Below are 21,639 nucleotides of genomic sequence, written 5' to 3' on the forward strand. Positions count from 1 at the left end.
CATGCACAAAATCTCCCTGACTTTTTATCTCTCGATGGGAGTCTCATTCCAGGACACAAGCACCAAGAGGCTCCACATAAAGGGAGAGCAGCACTTTAGCATTCCAAAAGAATTACCATAAGCACCACCATCATCTCTTCTCCTGGCAAAGCGCGATGCCTCGTAAATTTCAGGCCACAGCCACTCTTCATTGTTAGGGATCCCCCAGCACAAGAGGAGTATTTCGCAACACCGGAAACAGGATCAATTTCCCTTTCGCAGCCATAAATAGCAAAATAGAGGGTGAATGGTTGGAGGGGGGTAGTGGGAGTATCTCTTTTGTGAACTTGCAGATTCTTGGTCCTCCTTCTGATGACCATTATTTTAATCCACACGGAGATGGGAAATGAAAATTCCTCCACACACGAACAATTTACTTACATAAATTACTTGAAGATTTAATACTTGACGGAGCTCCTTGAGAAAATACATTTTCTCCCTTTCAGCACAAATTTACCAATTTAATATTCTCAAGAAAAAAAAGTTCTTTCCATCTAATTAATGAACAACCATTTCACATTTAGAATTTATTGGCAAAATAAACGTACATTTTGGGCACTGGAATTTACACTTTAAAACTTTTCAGCTAAAATCTTGTTTTTTTTTCTCTCTTACATTCATCTAAAATTGAATAAAACATTTGAACATGCAGTAGTATTAGCGACACTTTTTTTATGCACTGTCCTGGTCCTCTGATGCCTCCAACTCGATGATCGAGAAGACAAACGCCAGACAACCGAAGCGCAGCAGATAGCCGTGCTTGAGGATGGCAGATCCCTCCCAGCCAGCAACCAAGGGAGATCGACTTGTACAATTGCAGGGATATTGCTCAGGAGCTGACATCCTGCAAGTATACGCAACATTTTGGCATCTCGGGCTAGCGTTTGGAGTACAGTAGACTCTCTCTCAATTGGGCATTTGGGGCGTAATGTCATCCGGTTCATCGATAGATTTGGGCGTCAAAGCCTTTGTAAATTCCACAAAAAGCGCTCAATTATAAAAAATCACGATAAAATAGGAAGAACTACAGCAAATTTGAGCAAATTAGCTTCATAATTAAACGTGAAAATTGTCAACAAAATTTGTCGCCCGATTGAAAAAGAGCCGATTGAGTGAGAGTCTACTGTATATCTTTCTTAATTTTCAAAAAATAAATCAACAGGAAAAAGAGCCGGAAAAGCCTCCAAACTCTGTGGAATCTCAGAATTCGTGAAGAATTTCAAGCTTTGCAAAATTCTCAAACTTGTGACTTTGATGCTACACCTCAAAAGTACTTTCTCATTATCCATCTGTTTACCAGTTATCAACCGATTTAAACCGATTCATAAATCACTCAAAATATTCCCAAAATAGTTCTAAGAGCAATAGAATTGATTTTCGGACGAAAATTACTTATCGGTTCATTACCGGTTCACAACCGATTTTAACCGATTTATAAAACACTCAAAATATTGCCCAAAAAAAAAACCAAAAAAGGGCAATTTAATTGAATTTTGAATAAAAATGTGTTATCGGTTATGAACCGGTTCAGAGCTGATTGGAACCGGTTCAGTTTTATCGGAAATTCCAAGACCTTTCCAACGAGCTGAAACATGACCCCATTCGCTTGATAAATGTGCTCTCTCTCTAGTGCCCTTTTAACTTTTAAACTTGAAAAATCGTTATTATAGGAATAATTCAACGGTATTAGGTGAGATTTTTTAACAGTCTCACCTACTATAATCCTAATAAAATCTCATATCCTCCGATTGGCCCCAAACTTTGTCAAAACGTGTTTTGACACTTCCTGATTACGCATATATGGGTGGCTAAAAAACGTTCCTGTCCGTCTGTCTGCCCGTTCTTTGGAACTTAATATCTCTTAACCCTTTAAGGACGAGAGGGTCAAAAATCGGGGGTCAGAAAAAATCACTTTTTCTGACTTATTAGACCAATACACAACATTAGATGCCCGTAGGAAAAATTTCATTTTTGGGTCACCGGCGACCCAATTGTCCATAAAGGGTTAAACTAAAAAAGATATCGACTTGCGGTTTTCGGTAAAGGTTATGTTATAATGGTGAAAATTGCAACATGGTGCATTGACCCCGACCTTCCGCCATTTTGAATACCCTATTTTTCTGAATAGCTCCGCCCCTATAGCATGGATCGGACTCAAATTTTAGTATGTTATAGCTGGACCTTATAGCTTTCGATCAGTAGCAAACTTAAGATCCCCTGACCCACCTGACCTGAGCTATAAGTGCCAAAAACAATTTATTAACGCATTAACTCCGGTTCTAATTGTTAGAATTTAAAAAGTGAAGTCATTTTAGAAAGCTCTCGTGAAATGCAACTTCCCCTTCTAACATCGCAAGATCATAAAACCACCGCTAGGGGCGCTATTTTTAAAAAGATTTTTCAATATTCTAAGTTAAATAACTCAAAAATTCCTTTGTGCAACGGTCTAAAATTTTAGTATGTTATAACTGCAGATTATGCCTATCAAACACAAAAATACTTAAGTCGATCGATAACTCCTAACCCGAGCTATACGGAGCTATACCTTCAGATGGAAGTTCATAAAGTCACCACAGATGGCGCTGCTGCGAGAGCGTCAAAATTTAAACTAATTTTGCTCAAAAACGCCACTGAACATTTTGATCAAATTTTAGATTATTATGCCTACCCCATAGTAAACTTCCGCGGATGTTCCATTGGACATTTTGCGTCAAATTTCGCTCATTCCATGGAATTTGGACGCTAAATTTCCGCAATTTTCCATGGAATTTTTCCAAGGAGAGGCCATGGAAAATGGCCATTCCATGGAAAATTTGAACAACATACAATGGAAATCCAGCGTCACTTTCTAGTAGAAGTCCATGGAAGGTTCATATGGAAAATTAAACGTGAAACGTCCGCGGATTCCACTGGAATTTTCCATGGAATATTCCAGAAGTTTTCCTATGGATTTTCCATGGATTTTACCATAACACGCCCCCTTTTTTGTAGGAAAATTCCTGCTTATTTCCTAAGATCAAGTTTTCAAGCAAAGTTTCACAGTAACGGAAAAATCCATGGAATTTATCTTGTATTTTTCCGCGTGAGCTTCCGGGGAAATAAACGCTAATATTCTGCTTGGAATTCTGCGGAGTTATCAGCTTTTTTTCACGTGGATTTCCTTGAAAAAAATTCCGAAGTATTCTCTTGCAATTATTTAAGAGCATTCCATGGAAATTTAAACATAATTTCCATTGAATATTCCGAGTATAGTTTCGGGTATATTTCCGGCCAAGACTCCATGGAAGTAAACGCGAAAATTCTGCATTTATTTTTCGCCCTAACGCTATAATTCTTGCGAGCTAGACATACTCAAATGAACGATATGGTAGCAATATTTTCAGCTCAAAAGTAGAACAATTGAGTGTTCGTCTGATAGATGAACATGAACACTCTCCAAGTTCTAAGCTGCCAATTGGCACTGATCGTCCATATTTGTGGATGTTTTTTCTGGAAATTCTCTATGAAAGTTCCACGAAATTTTTAATCATTTTTTGGAATTATTTTGAAGAAAAATATATTTAAAAAATCCACTGGAAAAGTCGTGGAATTTCGTAATATTAAACCACGGAAGCCTCTAAGGCCGTTGAATGGAAATTTCCACGGAGAATTTCGCGGAAATAAAGAGGATTTTTCCAAATTTTTAAAGGGCTGACTGCCGATTATACGCTAATAATCCATAGGAAAAGCCGTGGAAATATTCGTCAGAGAAAAGTCCATGGAAACTCGCGGACATTTCTTATTAGACGGTCCTATACAGAGTTCCGCAAACGTTCATGGAACGCTAGGAAGAAATTTAGCGTCAAATTCCATCTCGGAAGCTTACGCGGATTTTGAGCGGTAAAATCCAGGGAACTCCACGCGGATTTTTAGCGGTAAAATCAGCAGACATGGCAGAAAAGGCTGCTGGAAATCCAATGGAATTGCCGCAGCCGTTGGCTATAGTATTCCTGTCACTTCATTTACATTACATCCTTTTGATTTAAATAAAAAGTTTGCAATTTTTCAGAAATTTGATTCCAAATCCCTGTAAAAATACCCGTAAAATCATTGCTCTACCTGCCGATTTTACTCTGAGGTTTTTTGAATTTTAACGGTATATTCAGAGGAAATCTGTAGATTTTCTGCAGAATTTCTGTCACAAAATCTGTAGATTTTCGGCAGAAATTCTGCTGAAAATCTGCAGATTCTCGGCAGAATTTCTGCATTGGAAATCTGCATAGTCTCCATTGTCTCAACAAAAATATTGTTGATTTATCAAGAAACTGTAGAAGTTACAAAGAAAATCGTATGCTCTGCTTAACAAGCATTACCGATTAAAAATTTTAGATAACTAAAAAGATGCGAGCAAAAATACTAACTTCTTAAAAATCGCCAATCTAATGATACAAAAATACGAAATTTAGGTCGACACTGTGTTTAAAATTATCACTTCACTATTCTCTACTTATAACACGACGTCGCCGAATTATTTATTTTATATAAACACTGGTGAAATCACCAAGAATCACTCTAATGAATTTTGCAAACTTCAGTGAAAAATATTCCATCTTTTCAGACACAGCTGTCTGGAAAGATGGAATGTAGAAAAATCTACAGAAAATTGGCAAAATATCTACAGAAATTCGTCAGAGTGTGCATCAGGATTCGTCAGAAAATCTGCAAAAAATTCTGACGAATTTTGTCCCAAGCCCAAATAAAATTCGTAGGAATATCTACAGATTTCTCGGCAGATTTTCGGCAGAGGTGTAGATATTTTCTGCAGAAAACTTAAAAGATATCTGACGAAATTATTTGACGGGTAAATATTTTGATTTAAACAAAAAGTTTGCAATTTTTCAGAAATTTGCGATTCCAAAAGCTGTAAAAGTAATGTTTTTTGTATTTTAAGGTTGTATTGAAGATAACCTCAAATTTTTCAAAATATCCTTTTGAGATTTATAATTCACTTTGAGTGTTTCCCGATGAAAAATTTCGAATTGGATATTCAATGCAAATAATTCAAAAATAAATTTGTGGAGATATAAACCCCTTAAATGACCCATTTTGAATTCCCTGTCAAGAAAAAAAGAAAGACACTACTCACTTTGCAGTATCGTCCACTTTGAGATGAACCCTCTTGATGCCACGCTTCCTGTCAATCACGTCCCTGACCAGATTCTCAATATCCTCCTCATTCGGTCCCTTTTCAGCCTCTTTCTCTGGCTCCTTCTTGTGCTTCTTCCTGCGTTTTGTCTTCTTTTTCGGCTCCTCCGGCGGCAATTCCGGAGACTTCCTGCGTTTCGCCGCCTGCTCTTCCGACGTCAGCGGATGCTCCGTGAAGTCCAGTGAGAAGAGCTGCCCATTGACTTCTGTGCCAAATTCTGAGTAATTCAGCAGCTCAAATTGCTGCGTTGCATCATCGAAGAAGATCACTGCGTGCTTCCGCGAAGTTTGCCGGCAACGACCAAAATTGTCCAGGAGCAAGTCACTTCCGGGACCTGAGCCAATTGTGAGCTTTCTGTAGCGCATATAGACGCCGCCGGAGAGAGAATAAGCCGAGCTCCACTTCATGCTGTAGAGAATATCGCCGACTGGAGTGAGGACAGCTCTAGCCCGGATTTTCTCCTGCCCCAACGGATGGCGGGATCTGGCCGAGAGGACTTCTGCTGGGATTTGATGGCCATAGATCATTTCACAGATCCGGGATTTGTCCTCCTTGAGCGGAGACTCGAAGAGACTGGCAATTCGGGCGATATCGCTGGAAGAGAGGAGTTCACTGGGCAGGGGAGTTCCCTTGAGAGGATTTGTCCGGGAGAGTTCACGAATGGACTTGGCCACATTTCTGTAGTGCACTCGCCCAATGAGATCTGGATTCTCACTCATGATCTGCTGCAGACGCTGATATGCCAGCATTTTGATGAGATTCCCATCCAAATGTCCCAATTCCCTGTCAATCTCTGCATCTTCAGCTTCCTGACACGGCTCCTCCTTGATTTCCTCCTCGGGAATTTCGGCTTTTATTTCTTCTTCGGCTTTCAGTGCCTCAGGCTTCTCATCCTCCCGGATGGCCTGAGACAGAGCCTCGAGATCTTCATCAATCACCAGGGTTTTTCTCCTGGACACTTTCTCTTCTAGCTTCCGTTTCTTGACGACTTCGTAGCGAATGACACTCCTCAGGGATGGTAGCAGCTTCGGAGGATTCTGATAGTGATAGACAATCATCTCTGGGATTTCAGCCACGTCCCTGGGCTTGGCTTTCAGCTTCACCCGGAACGGTGGATTCTGGCTGTAAGCTCTCCGCAGGAATTGAGCCTTGACAGTTTCCTGGTCCACTGGCCCTGTAAATTTATTCCACAGCTTGATCCTCTCGCTGTGGGAGTCGCTCTGGACCAGTTTCCAGTCCACAAAGTGCTCAGGATGATTGGGACACATCCAAACTCCCGTGGGAAGTGCTGCCAGTGGAGGATCCAGGCAATCCATGTGGAAGAGCAAGGGACAGAAGTCACAAGCCACAAGTGGCGCCCTCTTGCAGGACTTCCGGCAGACGAAGCAAGTTCTAGCCGGAAGGGGGACCAATCCATTGGGATCTAGTTCATGAGGCTTTGTTCTCCTTTGAGGTTTCTTGCTAGTTCCATTCTTCTGGCATCCCGAAGGTTCCAGTTTGTCATCTCCCGGGAACTGATGATGCATCTCCATCTCCCGCGGAAGCTCAAATTGCCTGGGATTCAAGATACTAGCTGCCCGGATTAACTCTTCCATCGGCGTGAGTTTTTTCACTGGAAGCTCCGGGGCTTTCTTATTTTTCTCCGTGACACTCGAGTCACTGGACACCGAAGTCCGGGAAGTGCTCCTCTTGCAGATCCTCTTGATCTGAGGAGCTTCCTTGGGCTCCTTGGGTTCTTTGGACTCAGCATCTCCTGGAGATGCTGGCCCGGAGCCCTCATCTTTGCTCCCGCGATCTGCTGAATCGCTCTTGGTTGAACCAGGTTTCTGGGTCATCCGGCAAGTGTGACAGAGCCACTGCCCACTGGGAATGTCTTCCTCATACAGAGGAGGGTCACTAAAACAAATTCACCTCTCAACACCCTTTCAAAGTCCCGCAAAATCCCTCAAAACGTCAATCTTCCGGACCCCTCGATCCCATCCCAATAAATCCCCCATCAACAAAAAGAAAACCAAAAGGAACTTACTGACAACCGAGGTGGAAGCTCGATGGACAGCGATCGCAACAGATGAGATTTCCACCTTCCCGGCAGGCATCACAGGAATCATGATTGTGTCCCCTTCCCGGACGCTTGTAGTACGGATGCGTAGTCTTCTTGTTGCTCTTGCCTCCTTCCTCATCTGGCGGCTTAATCAACTCCTGAATCACCTGCAATACACAAAAAAAACTCATTCAAATCCCCTGAACAATCCTCAACAAAAAAAACCAAAACTTACCGGCATTAAGCCTCCGGAAGTGTCCAAATCGTACTCCACTGCAAGAAAAAAAAAACATCAGCAAAAGGGATGCAATAGGGACAAGGATATTTGAAATATTTACACCAAATATCACTGAAAACCTACTTACTCTCAGTACTGAAGGGGTTTTCACGTCACTGAACAACACTTTTCAGATGGAAAATCACCGTGAAAATCCCCCAAAAAGGAGATTTTTAATTGTTTTTGGAGCAAAAAAGCGGCCGCTGTGACAATTGAGTGACACTGGAGACTTTTCAGCTACTGGGTTTGGAGAATTTTGTTAACCCAGTAAATTTATTGGAGAAAGCATGTGGAAAAGCATTGGAATGTCCTACGACAAATCAACAGCAGGTCATTCTAAAAAAATAAATTACTTTAAATTAAAAGAAAATGAAAGCAATGTTTACAACGTATCAAAAGTTTAACTAACTTAAAATTTGCAATTTATGAATGTATAAAATTACCTAAAAATCAACTAAGGTTTCGTAAAAGATTATTAAAAAAGCGAAAAAAAAAGAAACGCACATTAGCTCATTCGCATATCGTGATTTAATCAGCATTAATCGTAACTTCATTTTTTACGATTTTGAGATATATACATATTTGGAATCAGAGTAATTTTGTTTATTAAACGCACTTAAGAAAAAGAAATTTTTATAAGCCCAACAAAAATTATTTTAAACAAAAATTATCGTAAGTGCACTTAATTTAAAAAAAAATATCAGCGTTTGCCGTAACCTTTTTTGCTCGTTTGCCTAGCTTGTAATTTGCAGCAAAAATGTAATATTTCTCAATAAAACGTTCACAAACTTTTCCAAATATCCAAAGACGGTGCGGATAGTGTAACATGGAATCGTTTTAATTCAATATTTGAGAGAAAAAAGTGAGAAAAATCCCTACCATCTGTCATTAATTCAAAACAAAACAAGCGACGTGGCGGACAAAATGTATTCAATAAAAATATGAAATAAAAGCTTTCAAGTTTCTATGAAATTGCCACTGATACGTATTATTTATTTTAGATTTAGATCTATTAATGTTAGATCATACGTTAAATAATATAGTAAATATAAATAAACTGAATAAACAACTCTACCGGTCGAGTTGAGGAACCGGTCGACTGAGGGCACTTTACCATATAACGAGAGTCTTATGTGGATTCAATGGATAGAATAGTGTCTCTGACTGTGAGGTGTCGGGTTCAAAGCTGAGCAGTAGGAGAAAAATATTTCTCATGCCATATCGGCTTGGAAATCGTCCATTAAATGAATGAATGAGCAAAAAAGCGAACCGATTAAAAACAATAGAGGCTGGTACAAGAACGAGATTGCACAAGAAAATGGAACTTCAGTCAATACAAGGGGGCCTCGTGGCTCAGTGGATAGAGTACTGGATCTATGGTGCAGAAGTCTCTGGTTCGAGCGACGGTCGAATCGCACCCAGTGCTGAAAAAACTTTGATCGGCTGGATACATAGTATCAGGCGCCTTGTCCTGATCCAGCTGATCAATTCCAGCACTGTCACTAGCCGATCATACACAGATACCACTGATGGCTTCATGCATCACTCTGGATTGGATGGCTCATTCCACATCAGTGTAACTCTTAACTCTCAAAACCCACACAACGGGAACTCTCTTTAACTCTATCATGATGTAGCTGTCCTGGTTCGTCAGGGAGTACAACTCTCTCTAGCACCCGTCAAACAAGCGTGCTAGATCACTCGCACTTTCATTCATGGATGCATTGGATACTTTGAGGAGCACTCTTTCCAATGGACATCTCTCTCACATCTTCGCCCCTACAAGCTGTTGACTAGCATGTCTTCTCAGAAACATTTCAAAAATATGTACATAAGAATCTCTAACCGTTGTACCACTCTAATCTTGGTTGTATATAGAGGTTATAAGCCTAAATTACAAATAAAGCCAACAATTATTATTATTATTATTATATTAAATCGACGGCTCCATCCATAACATGCTAAGTCGACTTTGCTTTATATTACTCCGAGATATATGTTGTTCCTGAGACCGAGATTAACAACTGGTGAAAATTTGGTGTTCATCCGATGTTCGGGTAACGAGATATTTGAGACTTTTGAAAAAAATTACACGGGTAGAATAGAAAATCACCAACTTCAAATGGCTGAAAAGTTGTCATTCTGAGATAGCATAGTATGGAATAGAACCGTCGAAATATCTACTATGACTGATACGAACACACACCGAGATAGGGTACTATGATATAATAGAGCAAATAAAGCGACTGAGTGCATACAGACTGAGAACAGAGAACTGACCGCTGATGAAATATTATCTGATACATCTTATGCTATAATGAAAACAAAAATCATATTTAAACTACAGAGAGAATTTTTGAATGGCAATCTCAAAAGAAAAAGAATTGGTACAATGCCCGTTCTCTTATTCAGATCGGAGTTATTTGAATAACTTCTTGACGAATTTGTTTAAAATTGTAGATAATATAGTGAAAATGAATTAATAATATGTGACATTTTTCTTAAAACAAAGAATTATCTAATAATGTATTTTTAATAGACCGATTTTCAGAATTTTCCTTAACAAAAAAAAAAAAAAACAAAAAAAAGTGAAGGGAAAAAATGAAAAATTGGATCGAATAACCAAGAGGACATCTGTCATTACAGTGCCCGCTTTGTAATCCGGATGATTGGGAGACAATATGACAGTTGTCCGCTTCGTAATCCGGATAGATTTTTTGAATTTGTTCAACGTTTCGAAAATATAATGCAAGTTTTCTTTTCTAGAATTATAATAAAAGTTTTAAAGAAGCTTAAAAAGACATAATTAGAGATTCCTACGCTATTATACTTCATTTATTAAACAAAAACATTACAGGATTATAAATTCATTTTCATTACTGAAGACGTATTCACACATGACATACATGACCTCAAAATGATTTTAAATGTAACCGTCGATGACTCGTCCGGATTACGGCGATCCGGATTAGAGATTAGATTATTTAATTTTTTAATAACAAAATTATTTATTTTAATATCATAAAAATGGTAAAAACTAGATAGCATTAAATTTGCAAATATTTTGAGAAAAATTATAGAAAAATACTGTCCAAGGGATCTCTGGCGACTCTCCAAGGACGTATCCGTTAAAGGGCAAGTACAAATACGACGGCAGTTTTATAGGGTAACTGTCAGTTGAAATCGTGAGTGTTTTTCCCAGTTTTCCTTCTTCTCAATTTTTCATGAATTCCCTGTGACATCCGCCGCGAAAAGTGTTCAGGAGTGCGGTGTGGCTAGTACTAAAGGGTCAGGTGTGAAAGAATCCCGTGAATCGTCTCGATACATGTGCTAGTAGTGTGAGTTGGAAGTTCGAGACGAGGGAGTGTGAGTGGAAACAATGGCCAGAGACTATGATCATCTCTTCAAGCTCCTTATCATTGGTGACAGTGGTGAGTGGTCAGATGGGTAGCTGACAGTCCTTCCTGTGCTTCAGGATAGTCATATCGTGTGCCAGATTTTGGGAAATTCCACAAAATTGGGATGGGAAAGTGTCGTCCGGGAAGGGTGTTCCATATTGCTGAGTATTTGTGGGAAATGTGGGGCACCCTGAGCTAAAGTGCCCGACCCTGGAGAATCATTCTCAGCTTCTAACATCATTTCCGTGGCTGCCTCATTTGGCGTCATTTGCCAAAGCACACCAATCAGCACCAATTGTGCTTCCAACAATGACACTGTGCAAACATTGCCTCGAGGCTCTTTCTGTGTGCTAATCATGTGGATTTCCACACAACATCTCTCTTGTCCTCTGAGTTTTTCCATTTCTTGGGCTTTGGAAGGGGTTTGCCAATTCCCTAGAGGGAGAAAAGAGCCTTCCGGAAGGTTTAAACGTCTTTAAGGGATTTTTGGAGGATCTCTTGAGGGTCTTTCCAAGGACTTTGAAGGCATCGTAAACACCCAGAATAGCAAATAATCTCCCTGTCTACCGGTTTTTCTATTTAGTAATTTTTTAGGAAGATTTTCCTGGGCACAGAAGCCAGGAAAAGCCTTCCGGAATGTTTTAAAAATTCTCAGAATATTTTTAAATGGTTTGGAGGCTGTTTTCTGGGGTTCTAGTGATAGATTGATCAATTAGATTTGCAATAAATATCCCTTTGTGCAGATTTTCATGATTTTTAAGGATTAGGAAGATTTCTCTGCTCATATTAGTCAGAAACCAGGCTTTCCGGAAGATCTTTAAATATCTTCTGAAGCATTTTGGAAGATATAGGGGCTCTTTTTAAGACTTCCAACAAATTCAGAAGAGTTTTATGATTCCCTGGAGAAGTATCTCCTCTCCAGAGAATCAGAAATACCCTCCCGGAAGCTTTGGACATCCTCCAGTCGTCTCCAAAAAGGAACTGTAGGCACGTTTTTTTTCCTGGACAGCATGGAAAAATGACTAAGTTAGCATATTGCAAACATTGCGAGATATCTCACGATATGGCTAGCATATTTCTCGGAATTAAAAAACCTTTCATTCGCTCAGTGAGATTGTATTAGTGCTTGATTATTTCCCTCCTCCAAAGAATCTCCAAGAAATGTTCCACTACAAGGAGTTTCTCTTGGTCAACAGTGATTCATTCACTGAGATTTCACTCTCGTTCTCACCGCCACACAAAGAAGAAAAACACGATGTAAACAGAGGATGAGAGAGAATGAGGGAATGTCTCAATGATTGGAGGACAAATTTAGGGTCCCGTATATCATTGATCTGTGTCGAATTGAAAGGCAGGGATTGAGTATCTTCTGAAGTGCATCCCTTTCGCTTTTAGAAGATTCATTTCTGAAAAAAATTCCAGTTAATTCAGATTAGAATTTTTCCTCCTAAAAACCCCGAAAAAAAAAATACGACTTATCTCTAATTTATCACAAAAAAAGGCGAATTTCAAGTGTTCCCAGTGACTGAATAAATTTCTCAGCAAAAAAATACGTTCTAAAACTCACCAAAAAAGAGCCCCAGAATGTCTCTGAATACTCCCAAAAATACAATTACCCAATTTACCGAATGATTTATGGTTCTATCTTTGAGATTTTGGGAGTGAATTTTCCACCTTTTGTGCGATAAAATTGATAAAATTCACACCCACGTGAGATACAGAAAAAAAAGAGAGATTAGAAAGGGGCAAAAAGCCCGCGTACTGAGGACTGTGAGTCCCTGAGGAACCCTCCCTCCTATCCGGAGCTATTTGGGGAATTTTAGTGCCCATATGGTACTTCCGCGTGCTTCTCAAGAAGATGGGGAAGAGATAAAAGGGCTAATTGAGAGTGATGATGTCTCTGCAGGCGTGGGCAAGTCCTCGTTGCTCATCAGGTTCTCCGACAACACCTTCACTGGTAGCTACATCACCACGATAGGTGTTGACTTTAAGATTCGCACCGTGGTGATCAATGGGCAGAGGGTGAAGTTGCAGATTTGGGACACGGCTGGCCAGGAGAGATTCAGAACAATCACAAGCACGTGAGTTTCAACAAATGTTTATTTTTTATTTTTGTTTATTGAATTTGAAAATCAAAAGAATGGGTCAGTCCAGGTGTCTCTAACACTTACTTTTCAAAAAGATTTTTTTTAATTAAATTATTTCCAGTTAACCCATTCAGTCAATGTACCAGAAATACTTGAGATAGAATGTTCATTTCATATTTTAAGATTAGTTTCCTACAGATTAATAGATGAATTTTTTGAAAAGAACAATTTTTTATCTATTATGGGGGCGCGGGGAGCCCCTGTCAAAGACACGTCTTAACGGTCACTGAATTTAAATTCTGTGCATTAATTCATTACAGACTCTATTGCTTTAGAACTAATGTTACTAAAAATCCATTCCCGACAGCAATTCGGATAATAGTTGCCCAGGAATAAATTATCTAAAATAACTAAATTTGCGTATGATGTATAATACCACGGTAAGGAATGGGTTAAGATTTTTTATTCAGAATTTTATTTATAAAATTTGAAAGATTTATTTTTCAGAAATTGAAATGTTTCTATTTTAATTTCCCAAATTAATAAACAAAAATGTCGTATCTTCCAGAAGTAATACTTGAAAGAAATTTAATGAAACAATCAAAAAGATAATTTTAATCATTAAAAAATCCATGGTCATTAGGGGAAACCGGGGCAGAATTAGCCACGCATAGTATTAGACAGTGGGATGTTAGACTTTCCTTTAGAAGAAATATTGAGTTAGTCTTAATTTATTCGAAGTAAATGCCATCCCTCATATTCATTGAAATATTTATCATCCTGATACACTCAGCTCTTTGTTATCCGGCACTTCGATATCCGGATGACAGCTGCCAAATACTGGCGATTGATGTATTTAAAACGTTTTTTTTTTACGAAAAATGCAGTTTGTGTAGAGTGTGTTAATGTGTTATTTTAATTTTATCAAAGTTTTTTCAAATTAATCATAAACACACCACGAACAAAATTCTCTTATTTTTAGACAAAAAAATTCACACAGCTCAGAATATCAAAACCGTTGACCCGATTAAAAAAAAACCTAAATGTCATATTGTCCCCACGTCAGCCGGATAACGAAGAGCTGTGTGTTCAAACATTTTTTTTACAAATTATACGCAATTAAAAATTTCATTTCCTGGATAATTCTGCCTCAAAATTCTTCCCTAATAAGTTCTATTTTATCCAGTGAATAAAGCAAAAAAAAATTGGAATCACTTGAAAGCCGACTTAGAGCAACAAAATGCAAAAATATCAATTTCCGGTTTGCGATTACCCCCGATAAAAATGAACATCTCCAGAAGTTTTATTTCTTTTCAGCCTACTATCCTTACCCCTTCATCTCCACGAAAAAATGTTTTGTTGCTTATTTCGAAAACGGCACTATTAAGTTTCAGATAAAAATAAATTAAAATTATTATGCAATAAGTGGTAAAAGTACTTAAACTATATTGCAAAAAAAATTATATTTTCTATTAGTAAAAAACAAACGTAGAAATGTCACAAATTTACAAATTCTATAACAAATAGTAATTTAAACGATAATCCTTGTAAAATCCAAGAGTTAATTTAAAGAGACGGTAATGCCAAATGCACAATAACTTTTGTTTTGTAACGAAACTGCCTGTGAAAATGAGCGAGATGACTAGATTTAGATCTTATTCACTCTCACTGAAATGTAAAAAACATGTTTGCAAAACAAAAGTTATTCTGCGTTGAGCATAAAGCGTCCCATGCTTTCCATAATACTCGAACTCGAAACTTTGACGCCGTAGGTTCTTTCCCATCATTCAACGTCTACCGGTTCTCAAACGATTTATAAATCACTCAAAAGTTAATTACCGGTTTATTACCGGTTAATAACCGACTATAACCGTTTTAGACTTGTTAGAAATTCCAAGACCTTTCCAGTGAGCCCAAACGATAGATTAATTTTTAAGTAAAAGCATTGTCTTTGGATCTAAATAGTCCCGTAAAGACTCAGTTTTCTTTATTGTATCCTTTAAGCTTTAAGGCACTGCGATCGTTTTTTCTTCAGTTACATATTTTTACCCCTTCTCTTAAACGATATTTTCGAATTCAAAGATAATGGTTAAGCCTAAATCATTAAACAAATACACATTTAAGATGGTTTTAGGTAAAATCAAAAACTCTTTATTTTCCTGCTGCTAACTCCGGGTTCAGACTGGAGGTTTAAGCCAGTTCTCGAAGATCTCAAAAATGTAAATAAGAAACAATTTTCCTATCTATTGGATAATTTGTCCTTAATATCCAATCCTCAAAAACAATTTCCTCAAAAATTTTGCCTGATAAGGAATTAGACGAATTAAGCCATATGGTTAAGCCTTAGGTTTGAAGCCCGTATAAGACTTTAAAAAAAGTTTAAAACGAACATCCTATACTTGACCTTTTAGTAAAGATATATACTAACCAGTAAAATAGCATTTTTACCCCTTTTTAAAATCAATTTAGGTTGTTTATTCACCTCACAATCCAAGAAAAAAATTAATTTCTTCCATTTTGACATTTTACATTTGTAAAGATTAATTTTGGGACATTAAAGTGTTTCTTTTTTAAACCTCGAGAAAGTTCGAGAACTTCTTTTTAGTTTTGAAGCATAATTAGAATCGATCCTAAAAAACTTATTCCTATTCTGCAAAAAATATATTTAATTTGTAAGTTTATTATTAGTTTAAGACTTTAGGCTAAGCAGTAACCTTCACATTAACTAATCTGAAAGAGATTATGCCCGATTTCCGATTTCTTTAACCTGCCTTTGATTTTGAAATGAAAATATTAAAGAAATTTAAACCACTAAGTTAAATAATTTCAAAGTTTAAAGGGCTACTGCTTTATGACCTAGACACACTTACGACTTAAGGCGAGAGACAGCTTAACGTAATTATAATCAAAATAATGATCAGATTGCATTTCCATAATACCTCCTTCAGACTGAAGGTTTAGCCCAGTTCCCGAAGGTCTGAAAAATCTAAATAAGAAGCAATTTTATTGATTTTTCAAAATCTAATGGATCATTTGCCCTTAATATCCAATTCTAAACAACAATTTACTAAAAAATCCTGCCTGATAAGGAATTAGAGGAGTTAAGCCAGATGGCTAAGCCTTAGGTCTGAAGCCAGTATAAGTTTCTGTCTAATACGTCTCTCGGCTTAAGTCGAAAAACTACTTAGTTAGTGGAAAACTGATGGGAATTTAGTCAAATTACTATTTTGATTTAAATTAAGTTAAGCCGTTTCTCGATTTAAGTCGTAAATGTGTCTAGTAACATTACAAAATCAAAGCTTTCCAATTGAACTGAAATCCCTATTATAAAAGGAATTAACTATGAATGAATACTGAAGCAATATAATTTGCGTAGATAAAAAGTACAAGTAATGTGATAGGATAATTTAGGTTATTTATAATCTAACCTCAAAAATTTGTATTATTAAAAGGATTCCAATCCAAGTTGTGTTTGGAGCAGAATTTTTTTAAATTTAATCAGTTATCCGTATAATTGCATGGATCGTTTTTTTTATTATTTTAAATTATAAACTGAGCGAAGTGAAATACATCCATTTTCGCATGGTCTAAATCGCATTTTCATCAACATTTGGGGGCGGGAGCGGGCGCTAAAAGGTTAGAATTTCCTGTTCGAAAATGGTCCTTATTTAAAAGAAAAATTAAGCGATATTCATAAGTTTTGCTGTCGATGCTAGACTCTTTCTTTGACCCCAAAAATTGAGTTAATTGAAGGTCTGCATTTCCCAATATTATTATTATTATTAATTTTTGGTAATTTAACAATATTTTTTACCTAAAATCTCGCATTTTCATCGGGATTTCTAGACATTTACTAACCGAGAACTATTAGGGGTCATAACCGAGAACTACGAGGGGTCATAAAAGTTACTATTGGCCCCAAAAATTGCTTTCCGGATTATATTTTTGTACATGAAACACAAGAAAATAAAATAGATTACACGTAATTTCAAAGTCCAATGGTTTTCTAAATAAACCTCTGCGTGAGTTGCTTGTTCCCACGACGTCCGTGGAGGAATGCGGAGAAAAATCAGAAAGTTGCAGATTCTGTCGTCAATTTGTCTATTGTCTTAAAATATCAACCTAATTTATTTTTAAACGAATGTTAAATGGAAAATAACAGTTTATTTACTTCATTATTTTTTTCATTTCATTTAATAATTTTTTTGGTGAATTAGGAGAACGTAGCTGAATATAAAGCAATATGAGTGCAGGCTCTATGATTTAAGTGGCTTGGGTTCAAATCCTTTTTAGTTCATAAGATTTTTTTTGACATTAAATCAAAGTGACCCGCATTTGATTACTAGAACTCTCGTTTACCAGAAGGCTTATAATTATATGATGTGATGATGGGGCACTTAATGGGTCAAGTGGTAAATCTATCGCTGTTTCATGCAAGTGTCCCGGGTTCGAATCCCTTTTAGGTCACTAGGATTTTTTCTGGCGTTAAAGGTGTTCACTGCACTTAATTCCATGGGGCATAGACTGACAATCTCATTCCTGTATAAGAAAAATAATAATGGATGTCCTGGTCACGAACTTCACTTGTGGGAAGACCTAAGTTCCTCTGTGGAAAGTTGTACCACCATTGTTATTATTATGTTGTACTGAATTTTATTATAGAAATTCATTAAGTTAATAATTTTGAGACGCCTGAACTAGTCCTCTCTTTACTCCAAACCCTTGAGCAGTTTTCTGCAATTTATTGGTCATTTGGGAAAGTCCGGTACAAAAGTGATTGAGAGGATGAAATAACAGATGAAATGGATCTGGAAACTGCCCCAAGGAGTACATTTTCTCATGGCACAATTACTTTTTGAGAGCCACATAAAAATAGACCCTTTTGCTTGTTGTCCATCTCTGCAGGTACTACAGAGGTACACATGGGGTCATAATAGTTTACGACGTGACAAATGGGGAGTCATTTGCCAACGTGAAGCGCTGGCTGCAGGAAATCGAGCAGAACTGTGATGTGGTGAACAAAGTGTTGGGTAAGTCGCGATTACTTTTTTTGTTCCGAGGCAAAATTTGAGAAGATAATTTTGGGTGAATTGGTTTGCAGTTGGGAATAAGAATGACTTTCCGGAGAGGAAAGTTGTTGTGACTGAAGATGCCCAGAGATTTGCCCGTCAAATGGACATACAGTTGTTTGAGACGTCCGCCAAAGACAATATAAATGTTGAGGAGATGTTTTTTGCCATCACAGAAAAAGTTCTCAAGCACAAACTCAGTCAGAATGCACAGAATGCGCAAATTGCCAATGATACGGTTAAATTGAAACCGCACGGAAAGAAAAAGTCCAAGTGTTGCTAATTAGCAAGTTAAAGTATAATTATAAACTATATTAAAATGCATACAATTTTTTTTCTTCTTTTGTGGAGATTTTTTTTTGAAAATTTTTCTTTAAGGGCTCAAGAAAATAGGAAAAAAAACGAATGAGAAAGAAGGGAGAGAGAATGGAAGAAAAATTCATTCCAAATCGTCTTGTGTGATGCATTTTTTTTTTCTTTTTTTGTTCAAAAGGAAATTTGAGACAACACAGAGACGTTTTGTGTAGTAAATAAAACAGTCAAGAAGCATTGTAGATCAAAGTTGGGAAGCATGGTTCAGTGTGTACAATTTTTCCGGGGTAGATAAAATGCAGTGGAAAAACCTCCGGAAGGTAAACAAAAATGATCCATCCCTATGACCAATTGGTGTGGAGTTTCCATTGGACTTTCAGTGGAGTTTTCTGCAATATCCGCGGATATTTCAACTGGAATTTCTATGTAGCGTTCCATGCATAATTTTTTACTTACAGTCGAGTTCCTCAAATTTGAAAGATGGTTGAATTCAAAATGTAAAATTTGAGGTTATGTGAAGAAAGTTTTTCGTGGAGTATGAATTAAAACCAATTTATCTTTCGTCTTTCCTCAATATTATCGTATTATATTAACTTTCGCATCAAATTCAATTTACTTTCACAATGAATTACTTTGATATATTCTCTAAAGTTATTTATCTTAATTTAGAAAAAGTGGATTTCATATTAATTCCGTTACGTTTTCGAAAATATTGTTCAAATTTGAGGAACTCTACTGTACCACTTTCTCAAAAACAAAATTTCCGAAATTCTTGATTTTTGAAATTTCAAAATCCCTGGATTCAACAATATCGCTCATTCCGAATTCAAGGATTTCGTGACTCCAAAATTCTGCTATTTCAAGATTTCGGTGTTGCGGAGTTCCTACAGCAAAACATGGGGAAATTCTGGGCTTTTGAGGATACAGAAATAGTCGAAATCCCGGAATTTCGAGATATAGGGATCTCATACGAGAAATCCTACTCAAAAGGAAAACAATTCCGACAAAGAATTCCTCAGTTCTGAGATATATTTTTAAGCTTTAAATTAAAGCGACTAAATCTAAACGAACATTTTTCACTACACGTTGTAAACTGAATAAAGAAGTTTGTAAACAGAACAATGTACAAAATGGCAATAAAAGCCCGGTACATTGAAATAAGTAAATAAATATTGAAATCGTCTGTTTAAGGCTGTTTAGTAATCTCTGGATCTTTATTATTCATTCATTTTCAACCGCTTATTCTTATCGGGGCCGCGGGCTTAGGACACCTAGGTTTCCAGCCCACGCCTGAATCATCTGTCACTTCAGAGAGGTGTTGTGAATTGATCTGAAGATGATTCAAGGCAAGATCCTGAATTTGTTTCAGCTACCTTGTTCTGAGTCTACAATGCAATAGGGAAATGACCTTCTTCCGGGTGTATCAGGGATGCTAATCCTTTCACAGACCAAAAACAACAATATTTTTCGCCATGGTGGCGAACTCTGAAAGGATCAGCATCCCTTAAGCCCAAAATAGACACAGGGATCAGTCCGAAAAATGAGGTTTGGTGTCGATACACTCACGGATCAGCTCATAATTTGGAGGATCAGGCTGATCTTCTAAATTCATGAAGTCTAGTAAAATTACGTGGATTAAGCGACATCAGCGCCAGTGCTGAAAATAAAAGGTTTCACTTTGGATGTTTTTGGGTGCTTTTCGAAATGTCAATTCGGTGAAATCAAGTCATTTCGGTCAGGAATGCTCCTTCCTGTACGAAAAATACATTGATATTGCACTTAAGAAGTCTTTCAGCAAGCAAAATGTGCACATTTAATATAAATTTACGCTGGAAACCCTAATCCTTAATCCTTAATCCTCAGTGTATGATAGTTTGGGCTGATCCTTTACAGCCAAATTTTTCGAACTAAGTATTCTCCAGGATCAACCTGTGTCTCTTTTCGGCATAACGCACCCAAAAAGAGGTCATCTGCCTATTGCATTGTTAATATTTGAGTTAAATATTTCAGATTTGTCTCAGTATTGACGGGGAAATTGTTTTCTTTCAAAGTTTTGACAATAATGTTTCTGATAATTGTCAAAACTTTACTTTCAATTTAGCATTATCGTCAAGATTTTATTTTAAATATTTAGTCCATTATTCGCATTATTCTCAATTAAGTCAAGTCTCATATTCTATGAAGATTTTCCAAGAGGAAAATTTGCAATTGCAAATACATATCATTTGGAGAAAAGGTTTTACATAACCTAAAAAATTACTATAACTTAACAATCAACCAAAATAAAACAAAAAAAACATTTTGACTTTAAAATCTGAAAGAACAAAGGGTTGGACAAAAGGTTTTACATAACCTCAAAAAAATTAAATGTATAAGTTAACAATCAACCAAAAATAAAATTAAGAAAAAAACATTTTGACTTTAAAATCTGGAAGCACTACAAAACAGTCACCGAGATTGCTTTTCAATTTTTGTTTATGGATTTTAATTAAACAAGAATAATTTTTTGTGAATTCGGAATGACGGAGGAATTCCATGGAATTGTCTGTGGAAGTGGAACTTTGCAAAACACCGGGTTATAGGGATATTCTTCCAAAGTGTTCAAGAAGTCGTTGCCTTTAAAATATTCTCTCTCCCTCTTTTCAATAAAGTATAAAAAAAACATAAGAAAACAAATCAAGAAAAACACAAAGTGGAAATCGTGGAAAGAATGTGAAGAAAAGCCAAATAATTCAACAAGAAAGAAAATGAAGAAACTGGTGAAGAAATAAAATACACACGTAAGAGCTATTTAGGAGATGTAGCAATAATTCCTATTCTTGAAGATATTATCAAAACTAATCAAATTCGTGAATTAACTGTGTAAATAAGCATCGGACTGTAGGCATACAATTAAGAGAGAGAGATCTAAGTGAGTCGAGGACGAAGATACATCTTCTTTACTGCGAATTGTTTCTTTCGTTTGCGGCCACTTGGCAAAAGAAATGAGAAAATCATATCAGCGAATGTTGCGAATGATTGAGTGTTTGTGATTTTTGTAAAGCAGACTAAAAAAAAATAATAATAATCACTAGGCTTCTCTCTACCGCCACAAATCTGTATCAAATAATAGAAAATGTAAATAGGGAAAATTGACAAGGTACTTTGGGAGCATACAGTTGTTTACAATAGACAAAATGATTTTAAATCGTTTTTTTTTTCGTGAGCGATTTTTCGAGATAAATTACGTTG

At 36.9% G+C, this 21,639-nt stretch overlaps 2 protein-coding genes across 3 annotated transcripts; one reads left to right on the top strand and one right to left on the bottom strand.

Annotated features, from left to right (window-relative positions):
• Nucleotides 1–551: 551 nt before the first annotated feature.
• On the bottom strand, nt 552–7,777 carry LOC129809757 (PHD finger protein 12). Of its 2 annotated transcripts, none has more exons than XM_055859813.1 (5): nt 7,631–7,777; nt 7,501–7,538; nt 7,251–7,432; nt 5,165–7,120; nt 552–883 (listed from the first exon to the last, which is right to left on the bottom strand). In XM_055859813.1, coding segments are annotated over exons 1-5 (2,349 nt in total). In that variant the 5' UTR covers nt 7,632–7,777; the 3' UTR covers nt 552–711. The 2 variants fall into 2 exon arrangements, with proteins under 2 accessions (XP_055715788.1, XP_055715789.1); XM_055859814.1 differs by having other exon boundaries at nt 7,627–7,771.
• Nucleotides 7,778–10,690: 2,913 nt separating this feature from the next.
• Nucleotides 10,691–18,420, top strand: LOC129809759 (ras-related protein Rab-35). The gene is made up of 4 exons (XM_055859819.1): nt 10,691–10,973; nt 12,847–13,021; nt 17,933–18,057; nt 18,129–18,420. The coding sequence occupies exons 1-4, from the start codon at nt 10,922–10,924 to the stop codon at nt 18,377–18,379; spliced, it is 603 nt and encodes a 200-aa protein (XP_055715794.1). The 5' UTR covers nt 10,691–10,921; the 3' UTR covers nt 18,380–18,420.
• The last annotated feature ends 3,219 nt before the right edge of the window (nt 18,421–21,639 follow it).

Source organism: Phlebotomus papatasi, chromosome 1 (assembly GCF_024763615.1).
Source record: "Phlebotomus papatasi isolate M1 chromosome 1, Ppap_2.1, whole genome shotgun sequence".
Classification (NCBI taxonomy): Eukaryota; Metazoa; Arthropoda; class Insecta; order Diptera; family Psychodidae; genus Phlebotomus; species Phlebotomus papatasi.

Excerpts from the sequence above, each read along its gene's own strand:
- LOC129809757 (XM_055859813.1), bottom strand. Across the intron at positions 7,433-7,500 it reads CTTCCGGAGGCTTAATGCCG|GTGATTCAGGAGTTGATTAA; the intron begins GTAAGTTTTGGT and ends TGTGTATTGCAG. Across the intron at positions 884-5,164 it reads AAAGTGGACGATACTGCAAA|GATGTCAGCTCCTGAGCAAT; the intron begins GTGAGTAGTGTC and ends GTATACTTGCAG.
- LOC129809759 (XM_055859819.1), top strand. The coding sequence starts at position 10,922 with ATGGCCAGAGACTATGATCATCTCTTCAAGCTCCTTATCATTGGTGAC. Across the intron at positions 10,974-12,846 it reads CCTTATCATTGGTGACAGTG|GCGTGGGCAAGTCCTCGTTG; the intron begins GTGAGTGGTCAG and ends ATGTCTCTGCAG. Across the intron at positions 18,058-18,128 it reads TGTGGTGAACAAAGTGTTGG|TTGGGAATAAGAATGACTTT; the intron begins GTAAGTCGCGAT and ends ATTGGTTTGCAG.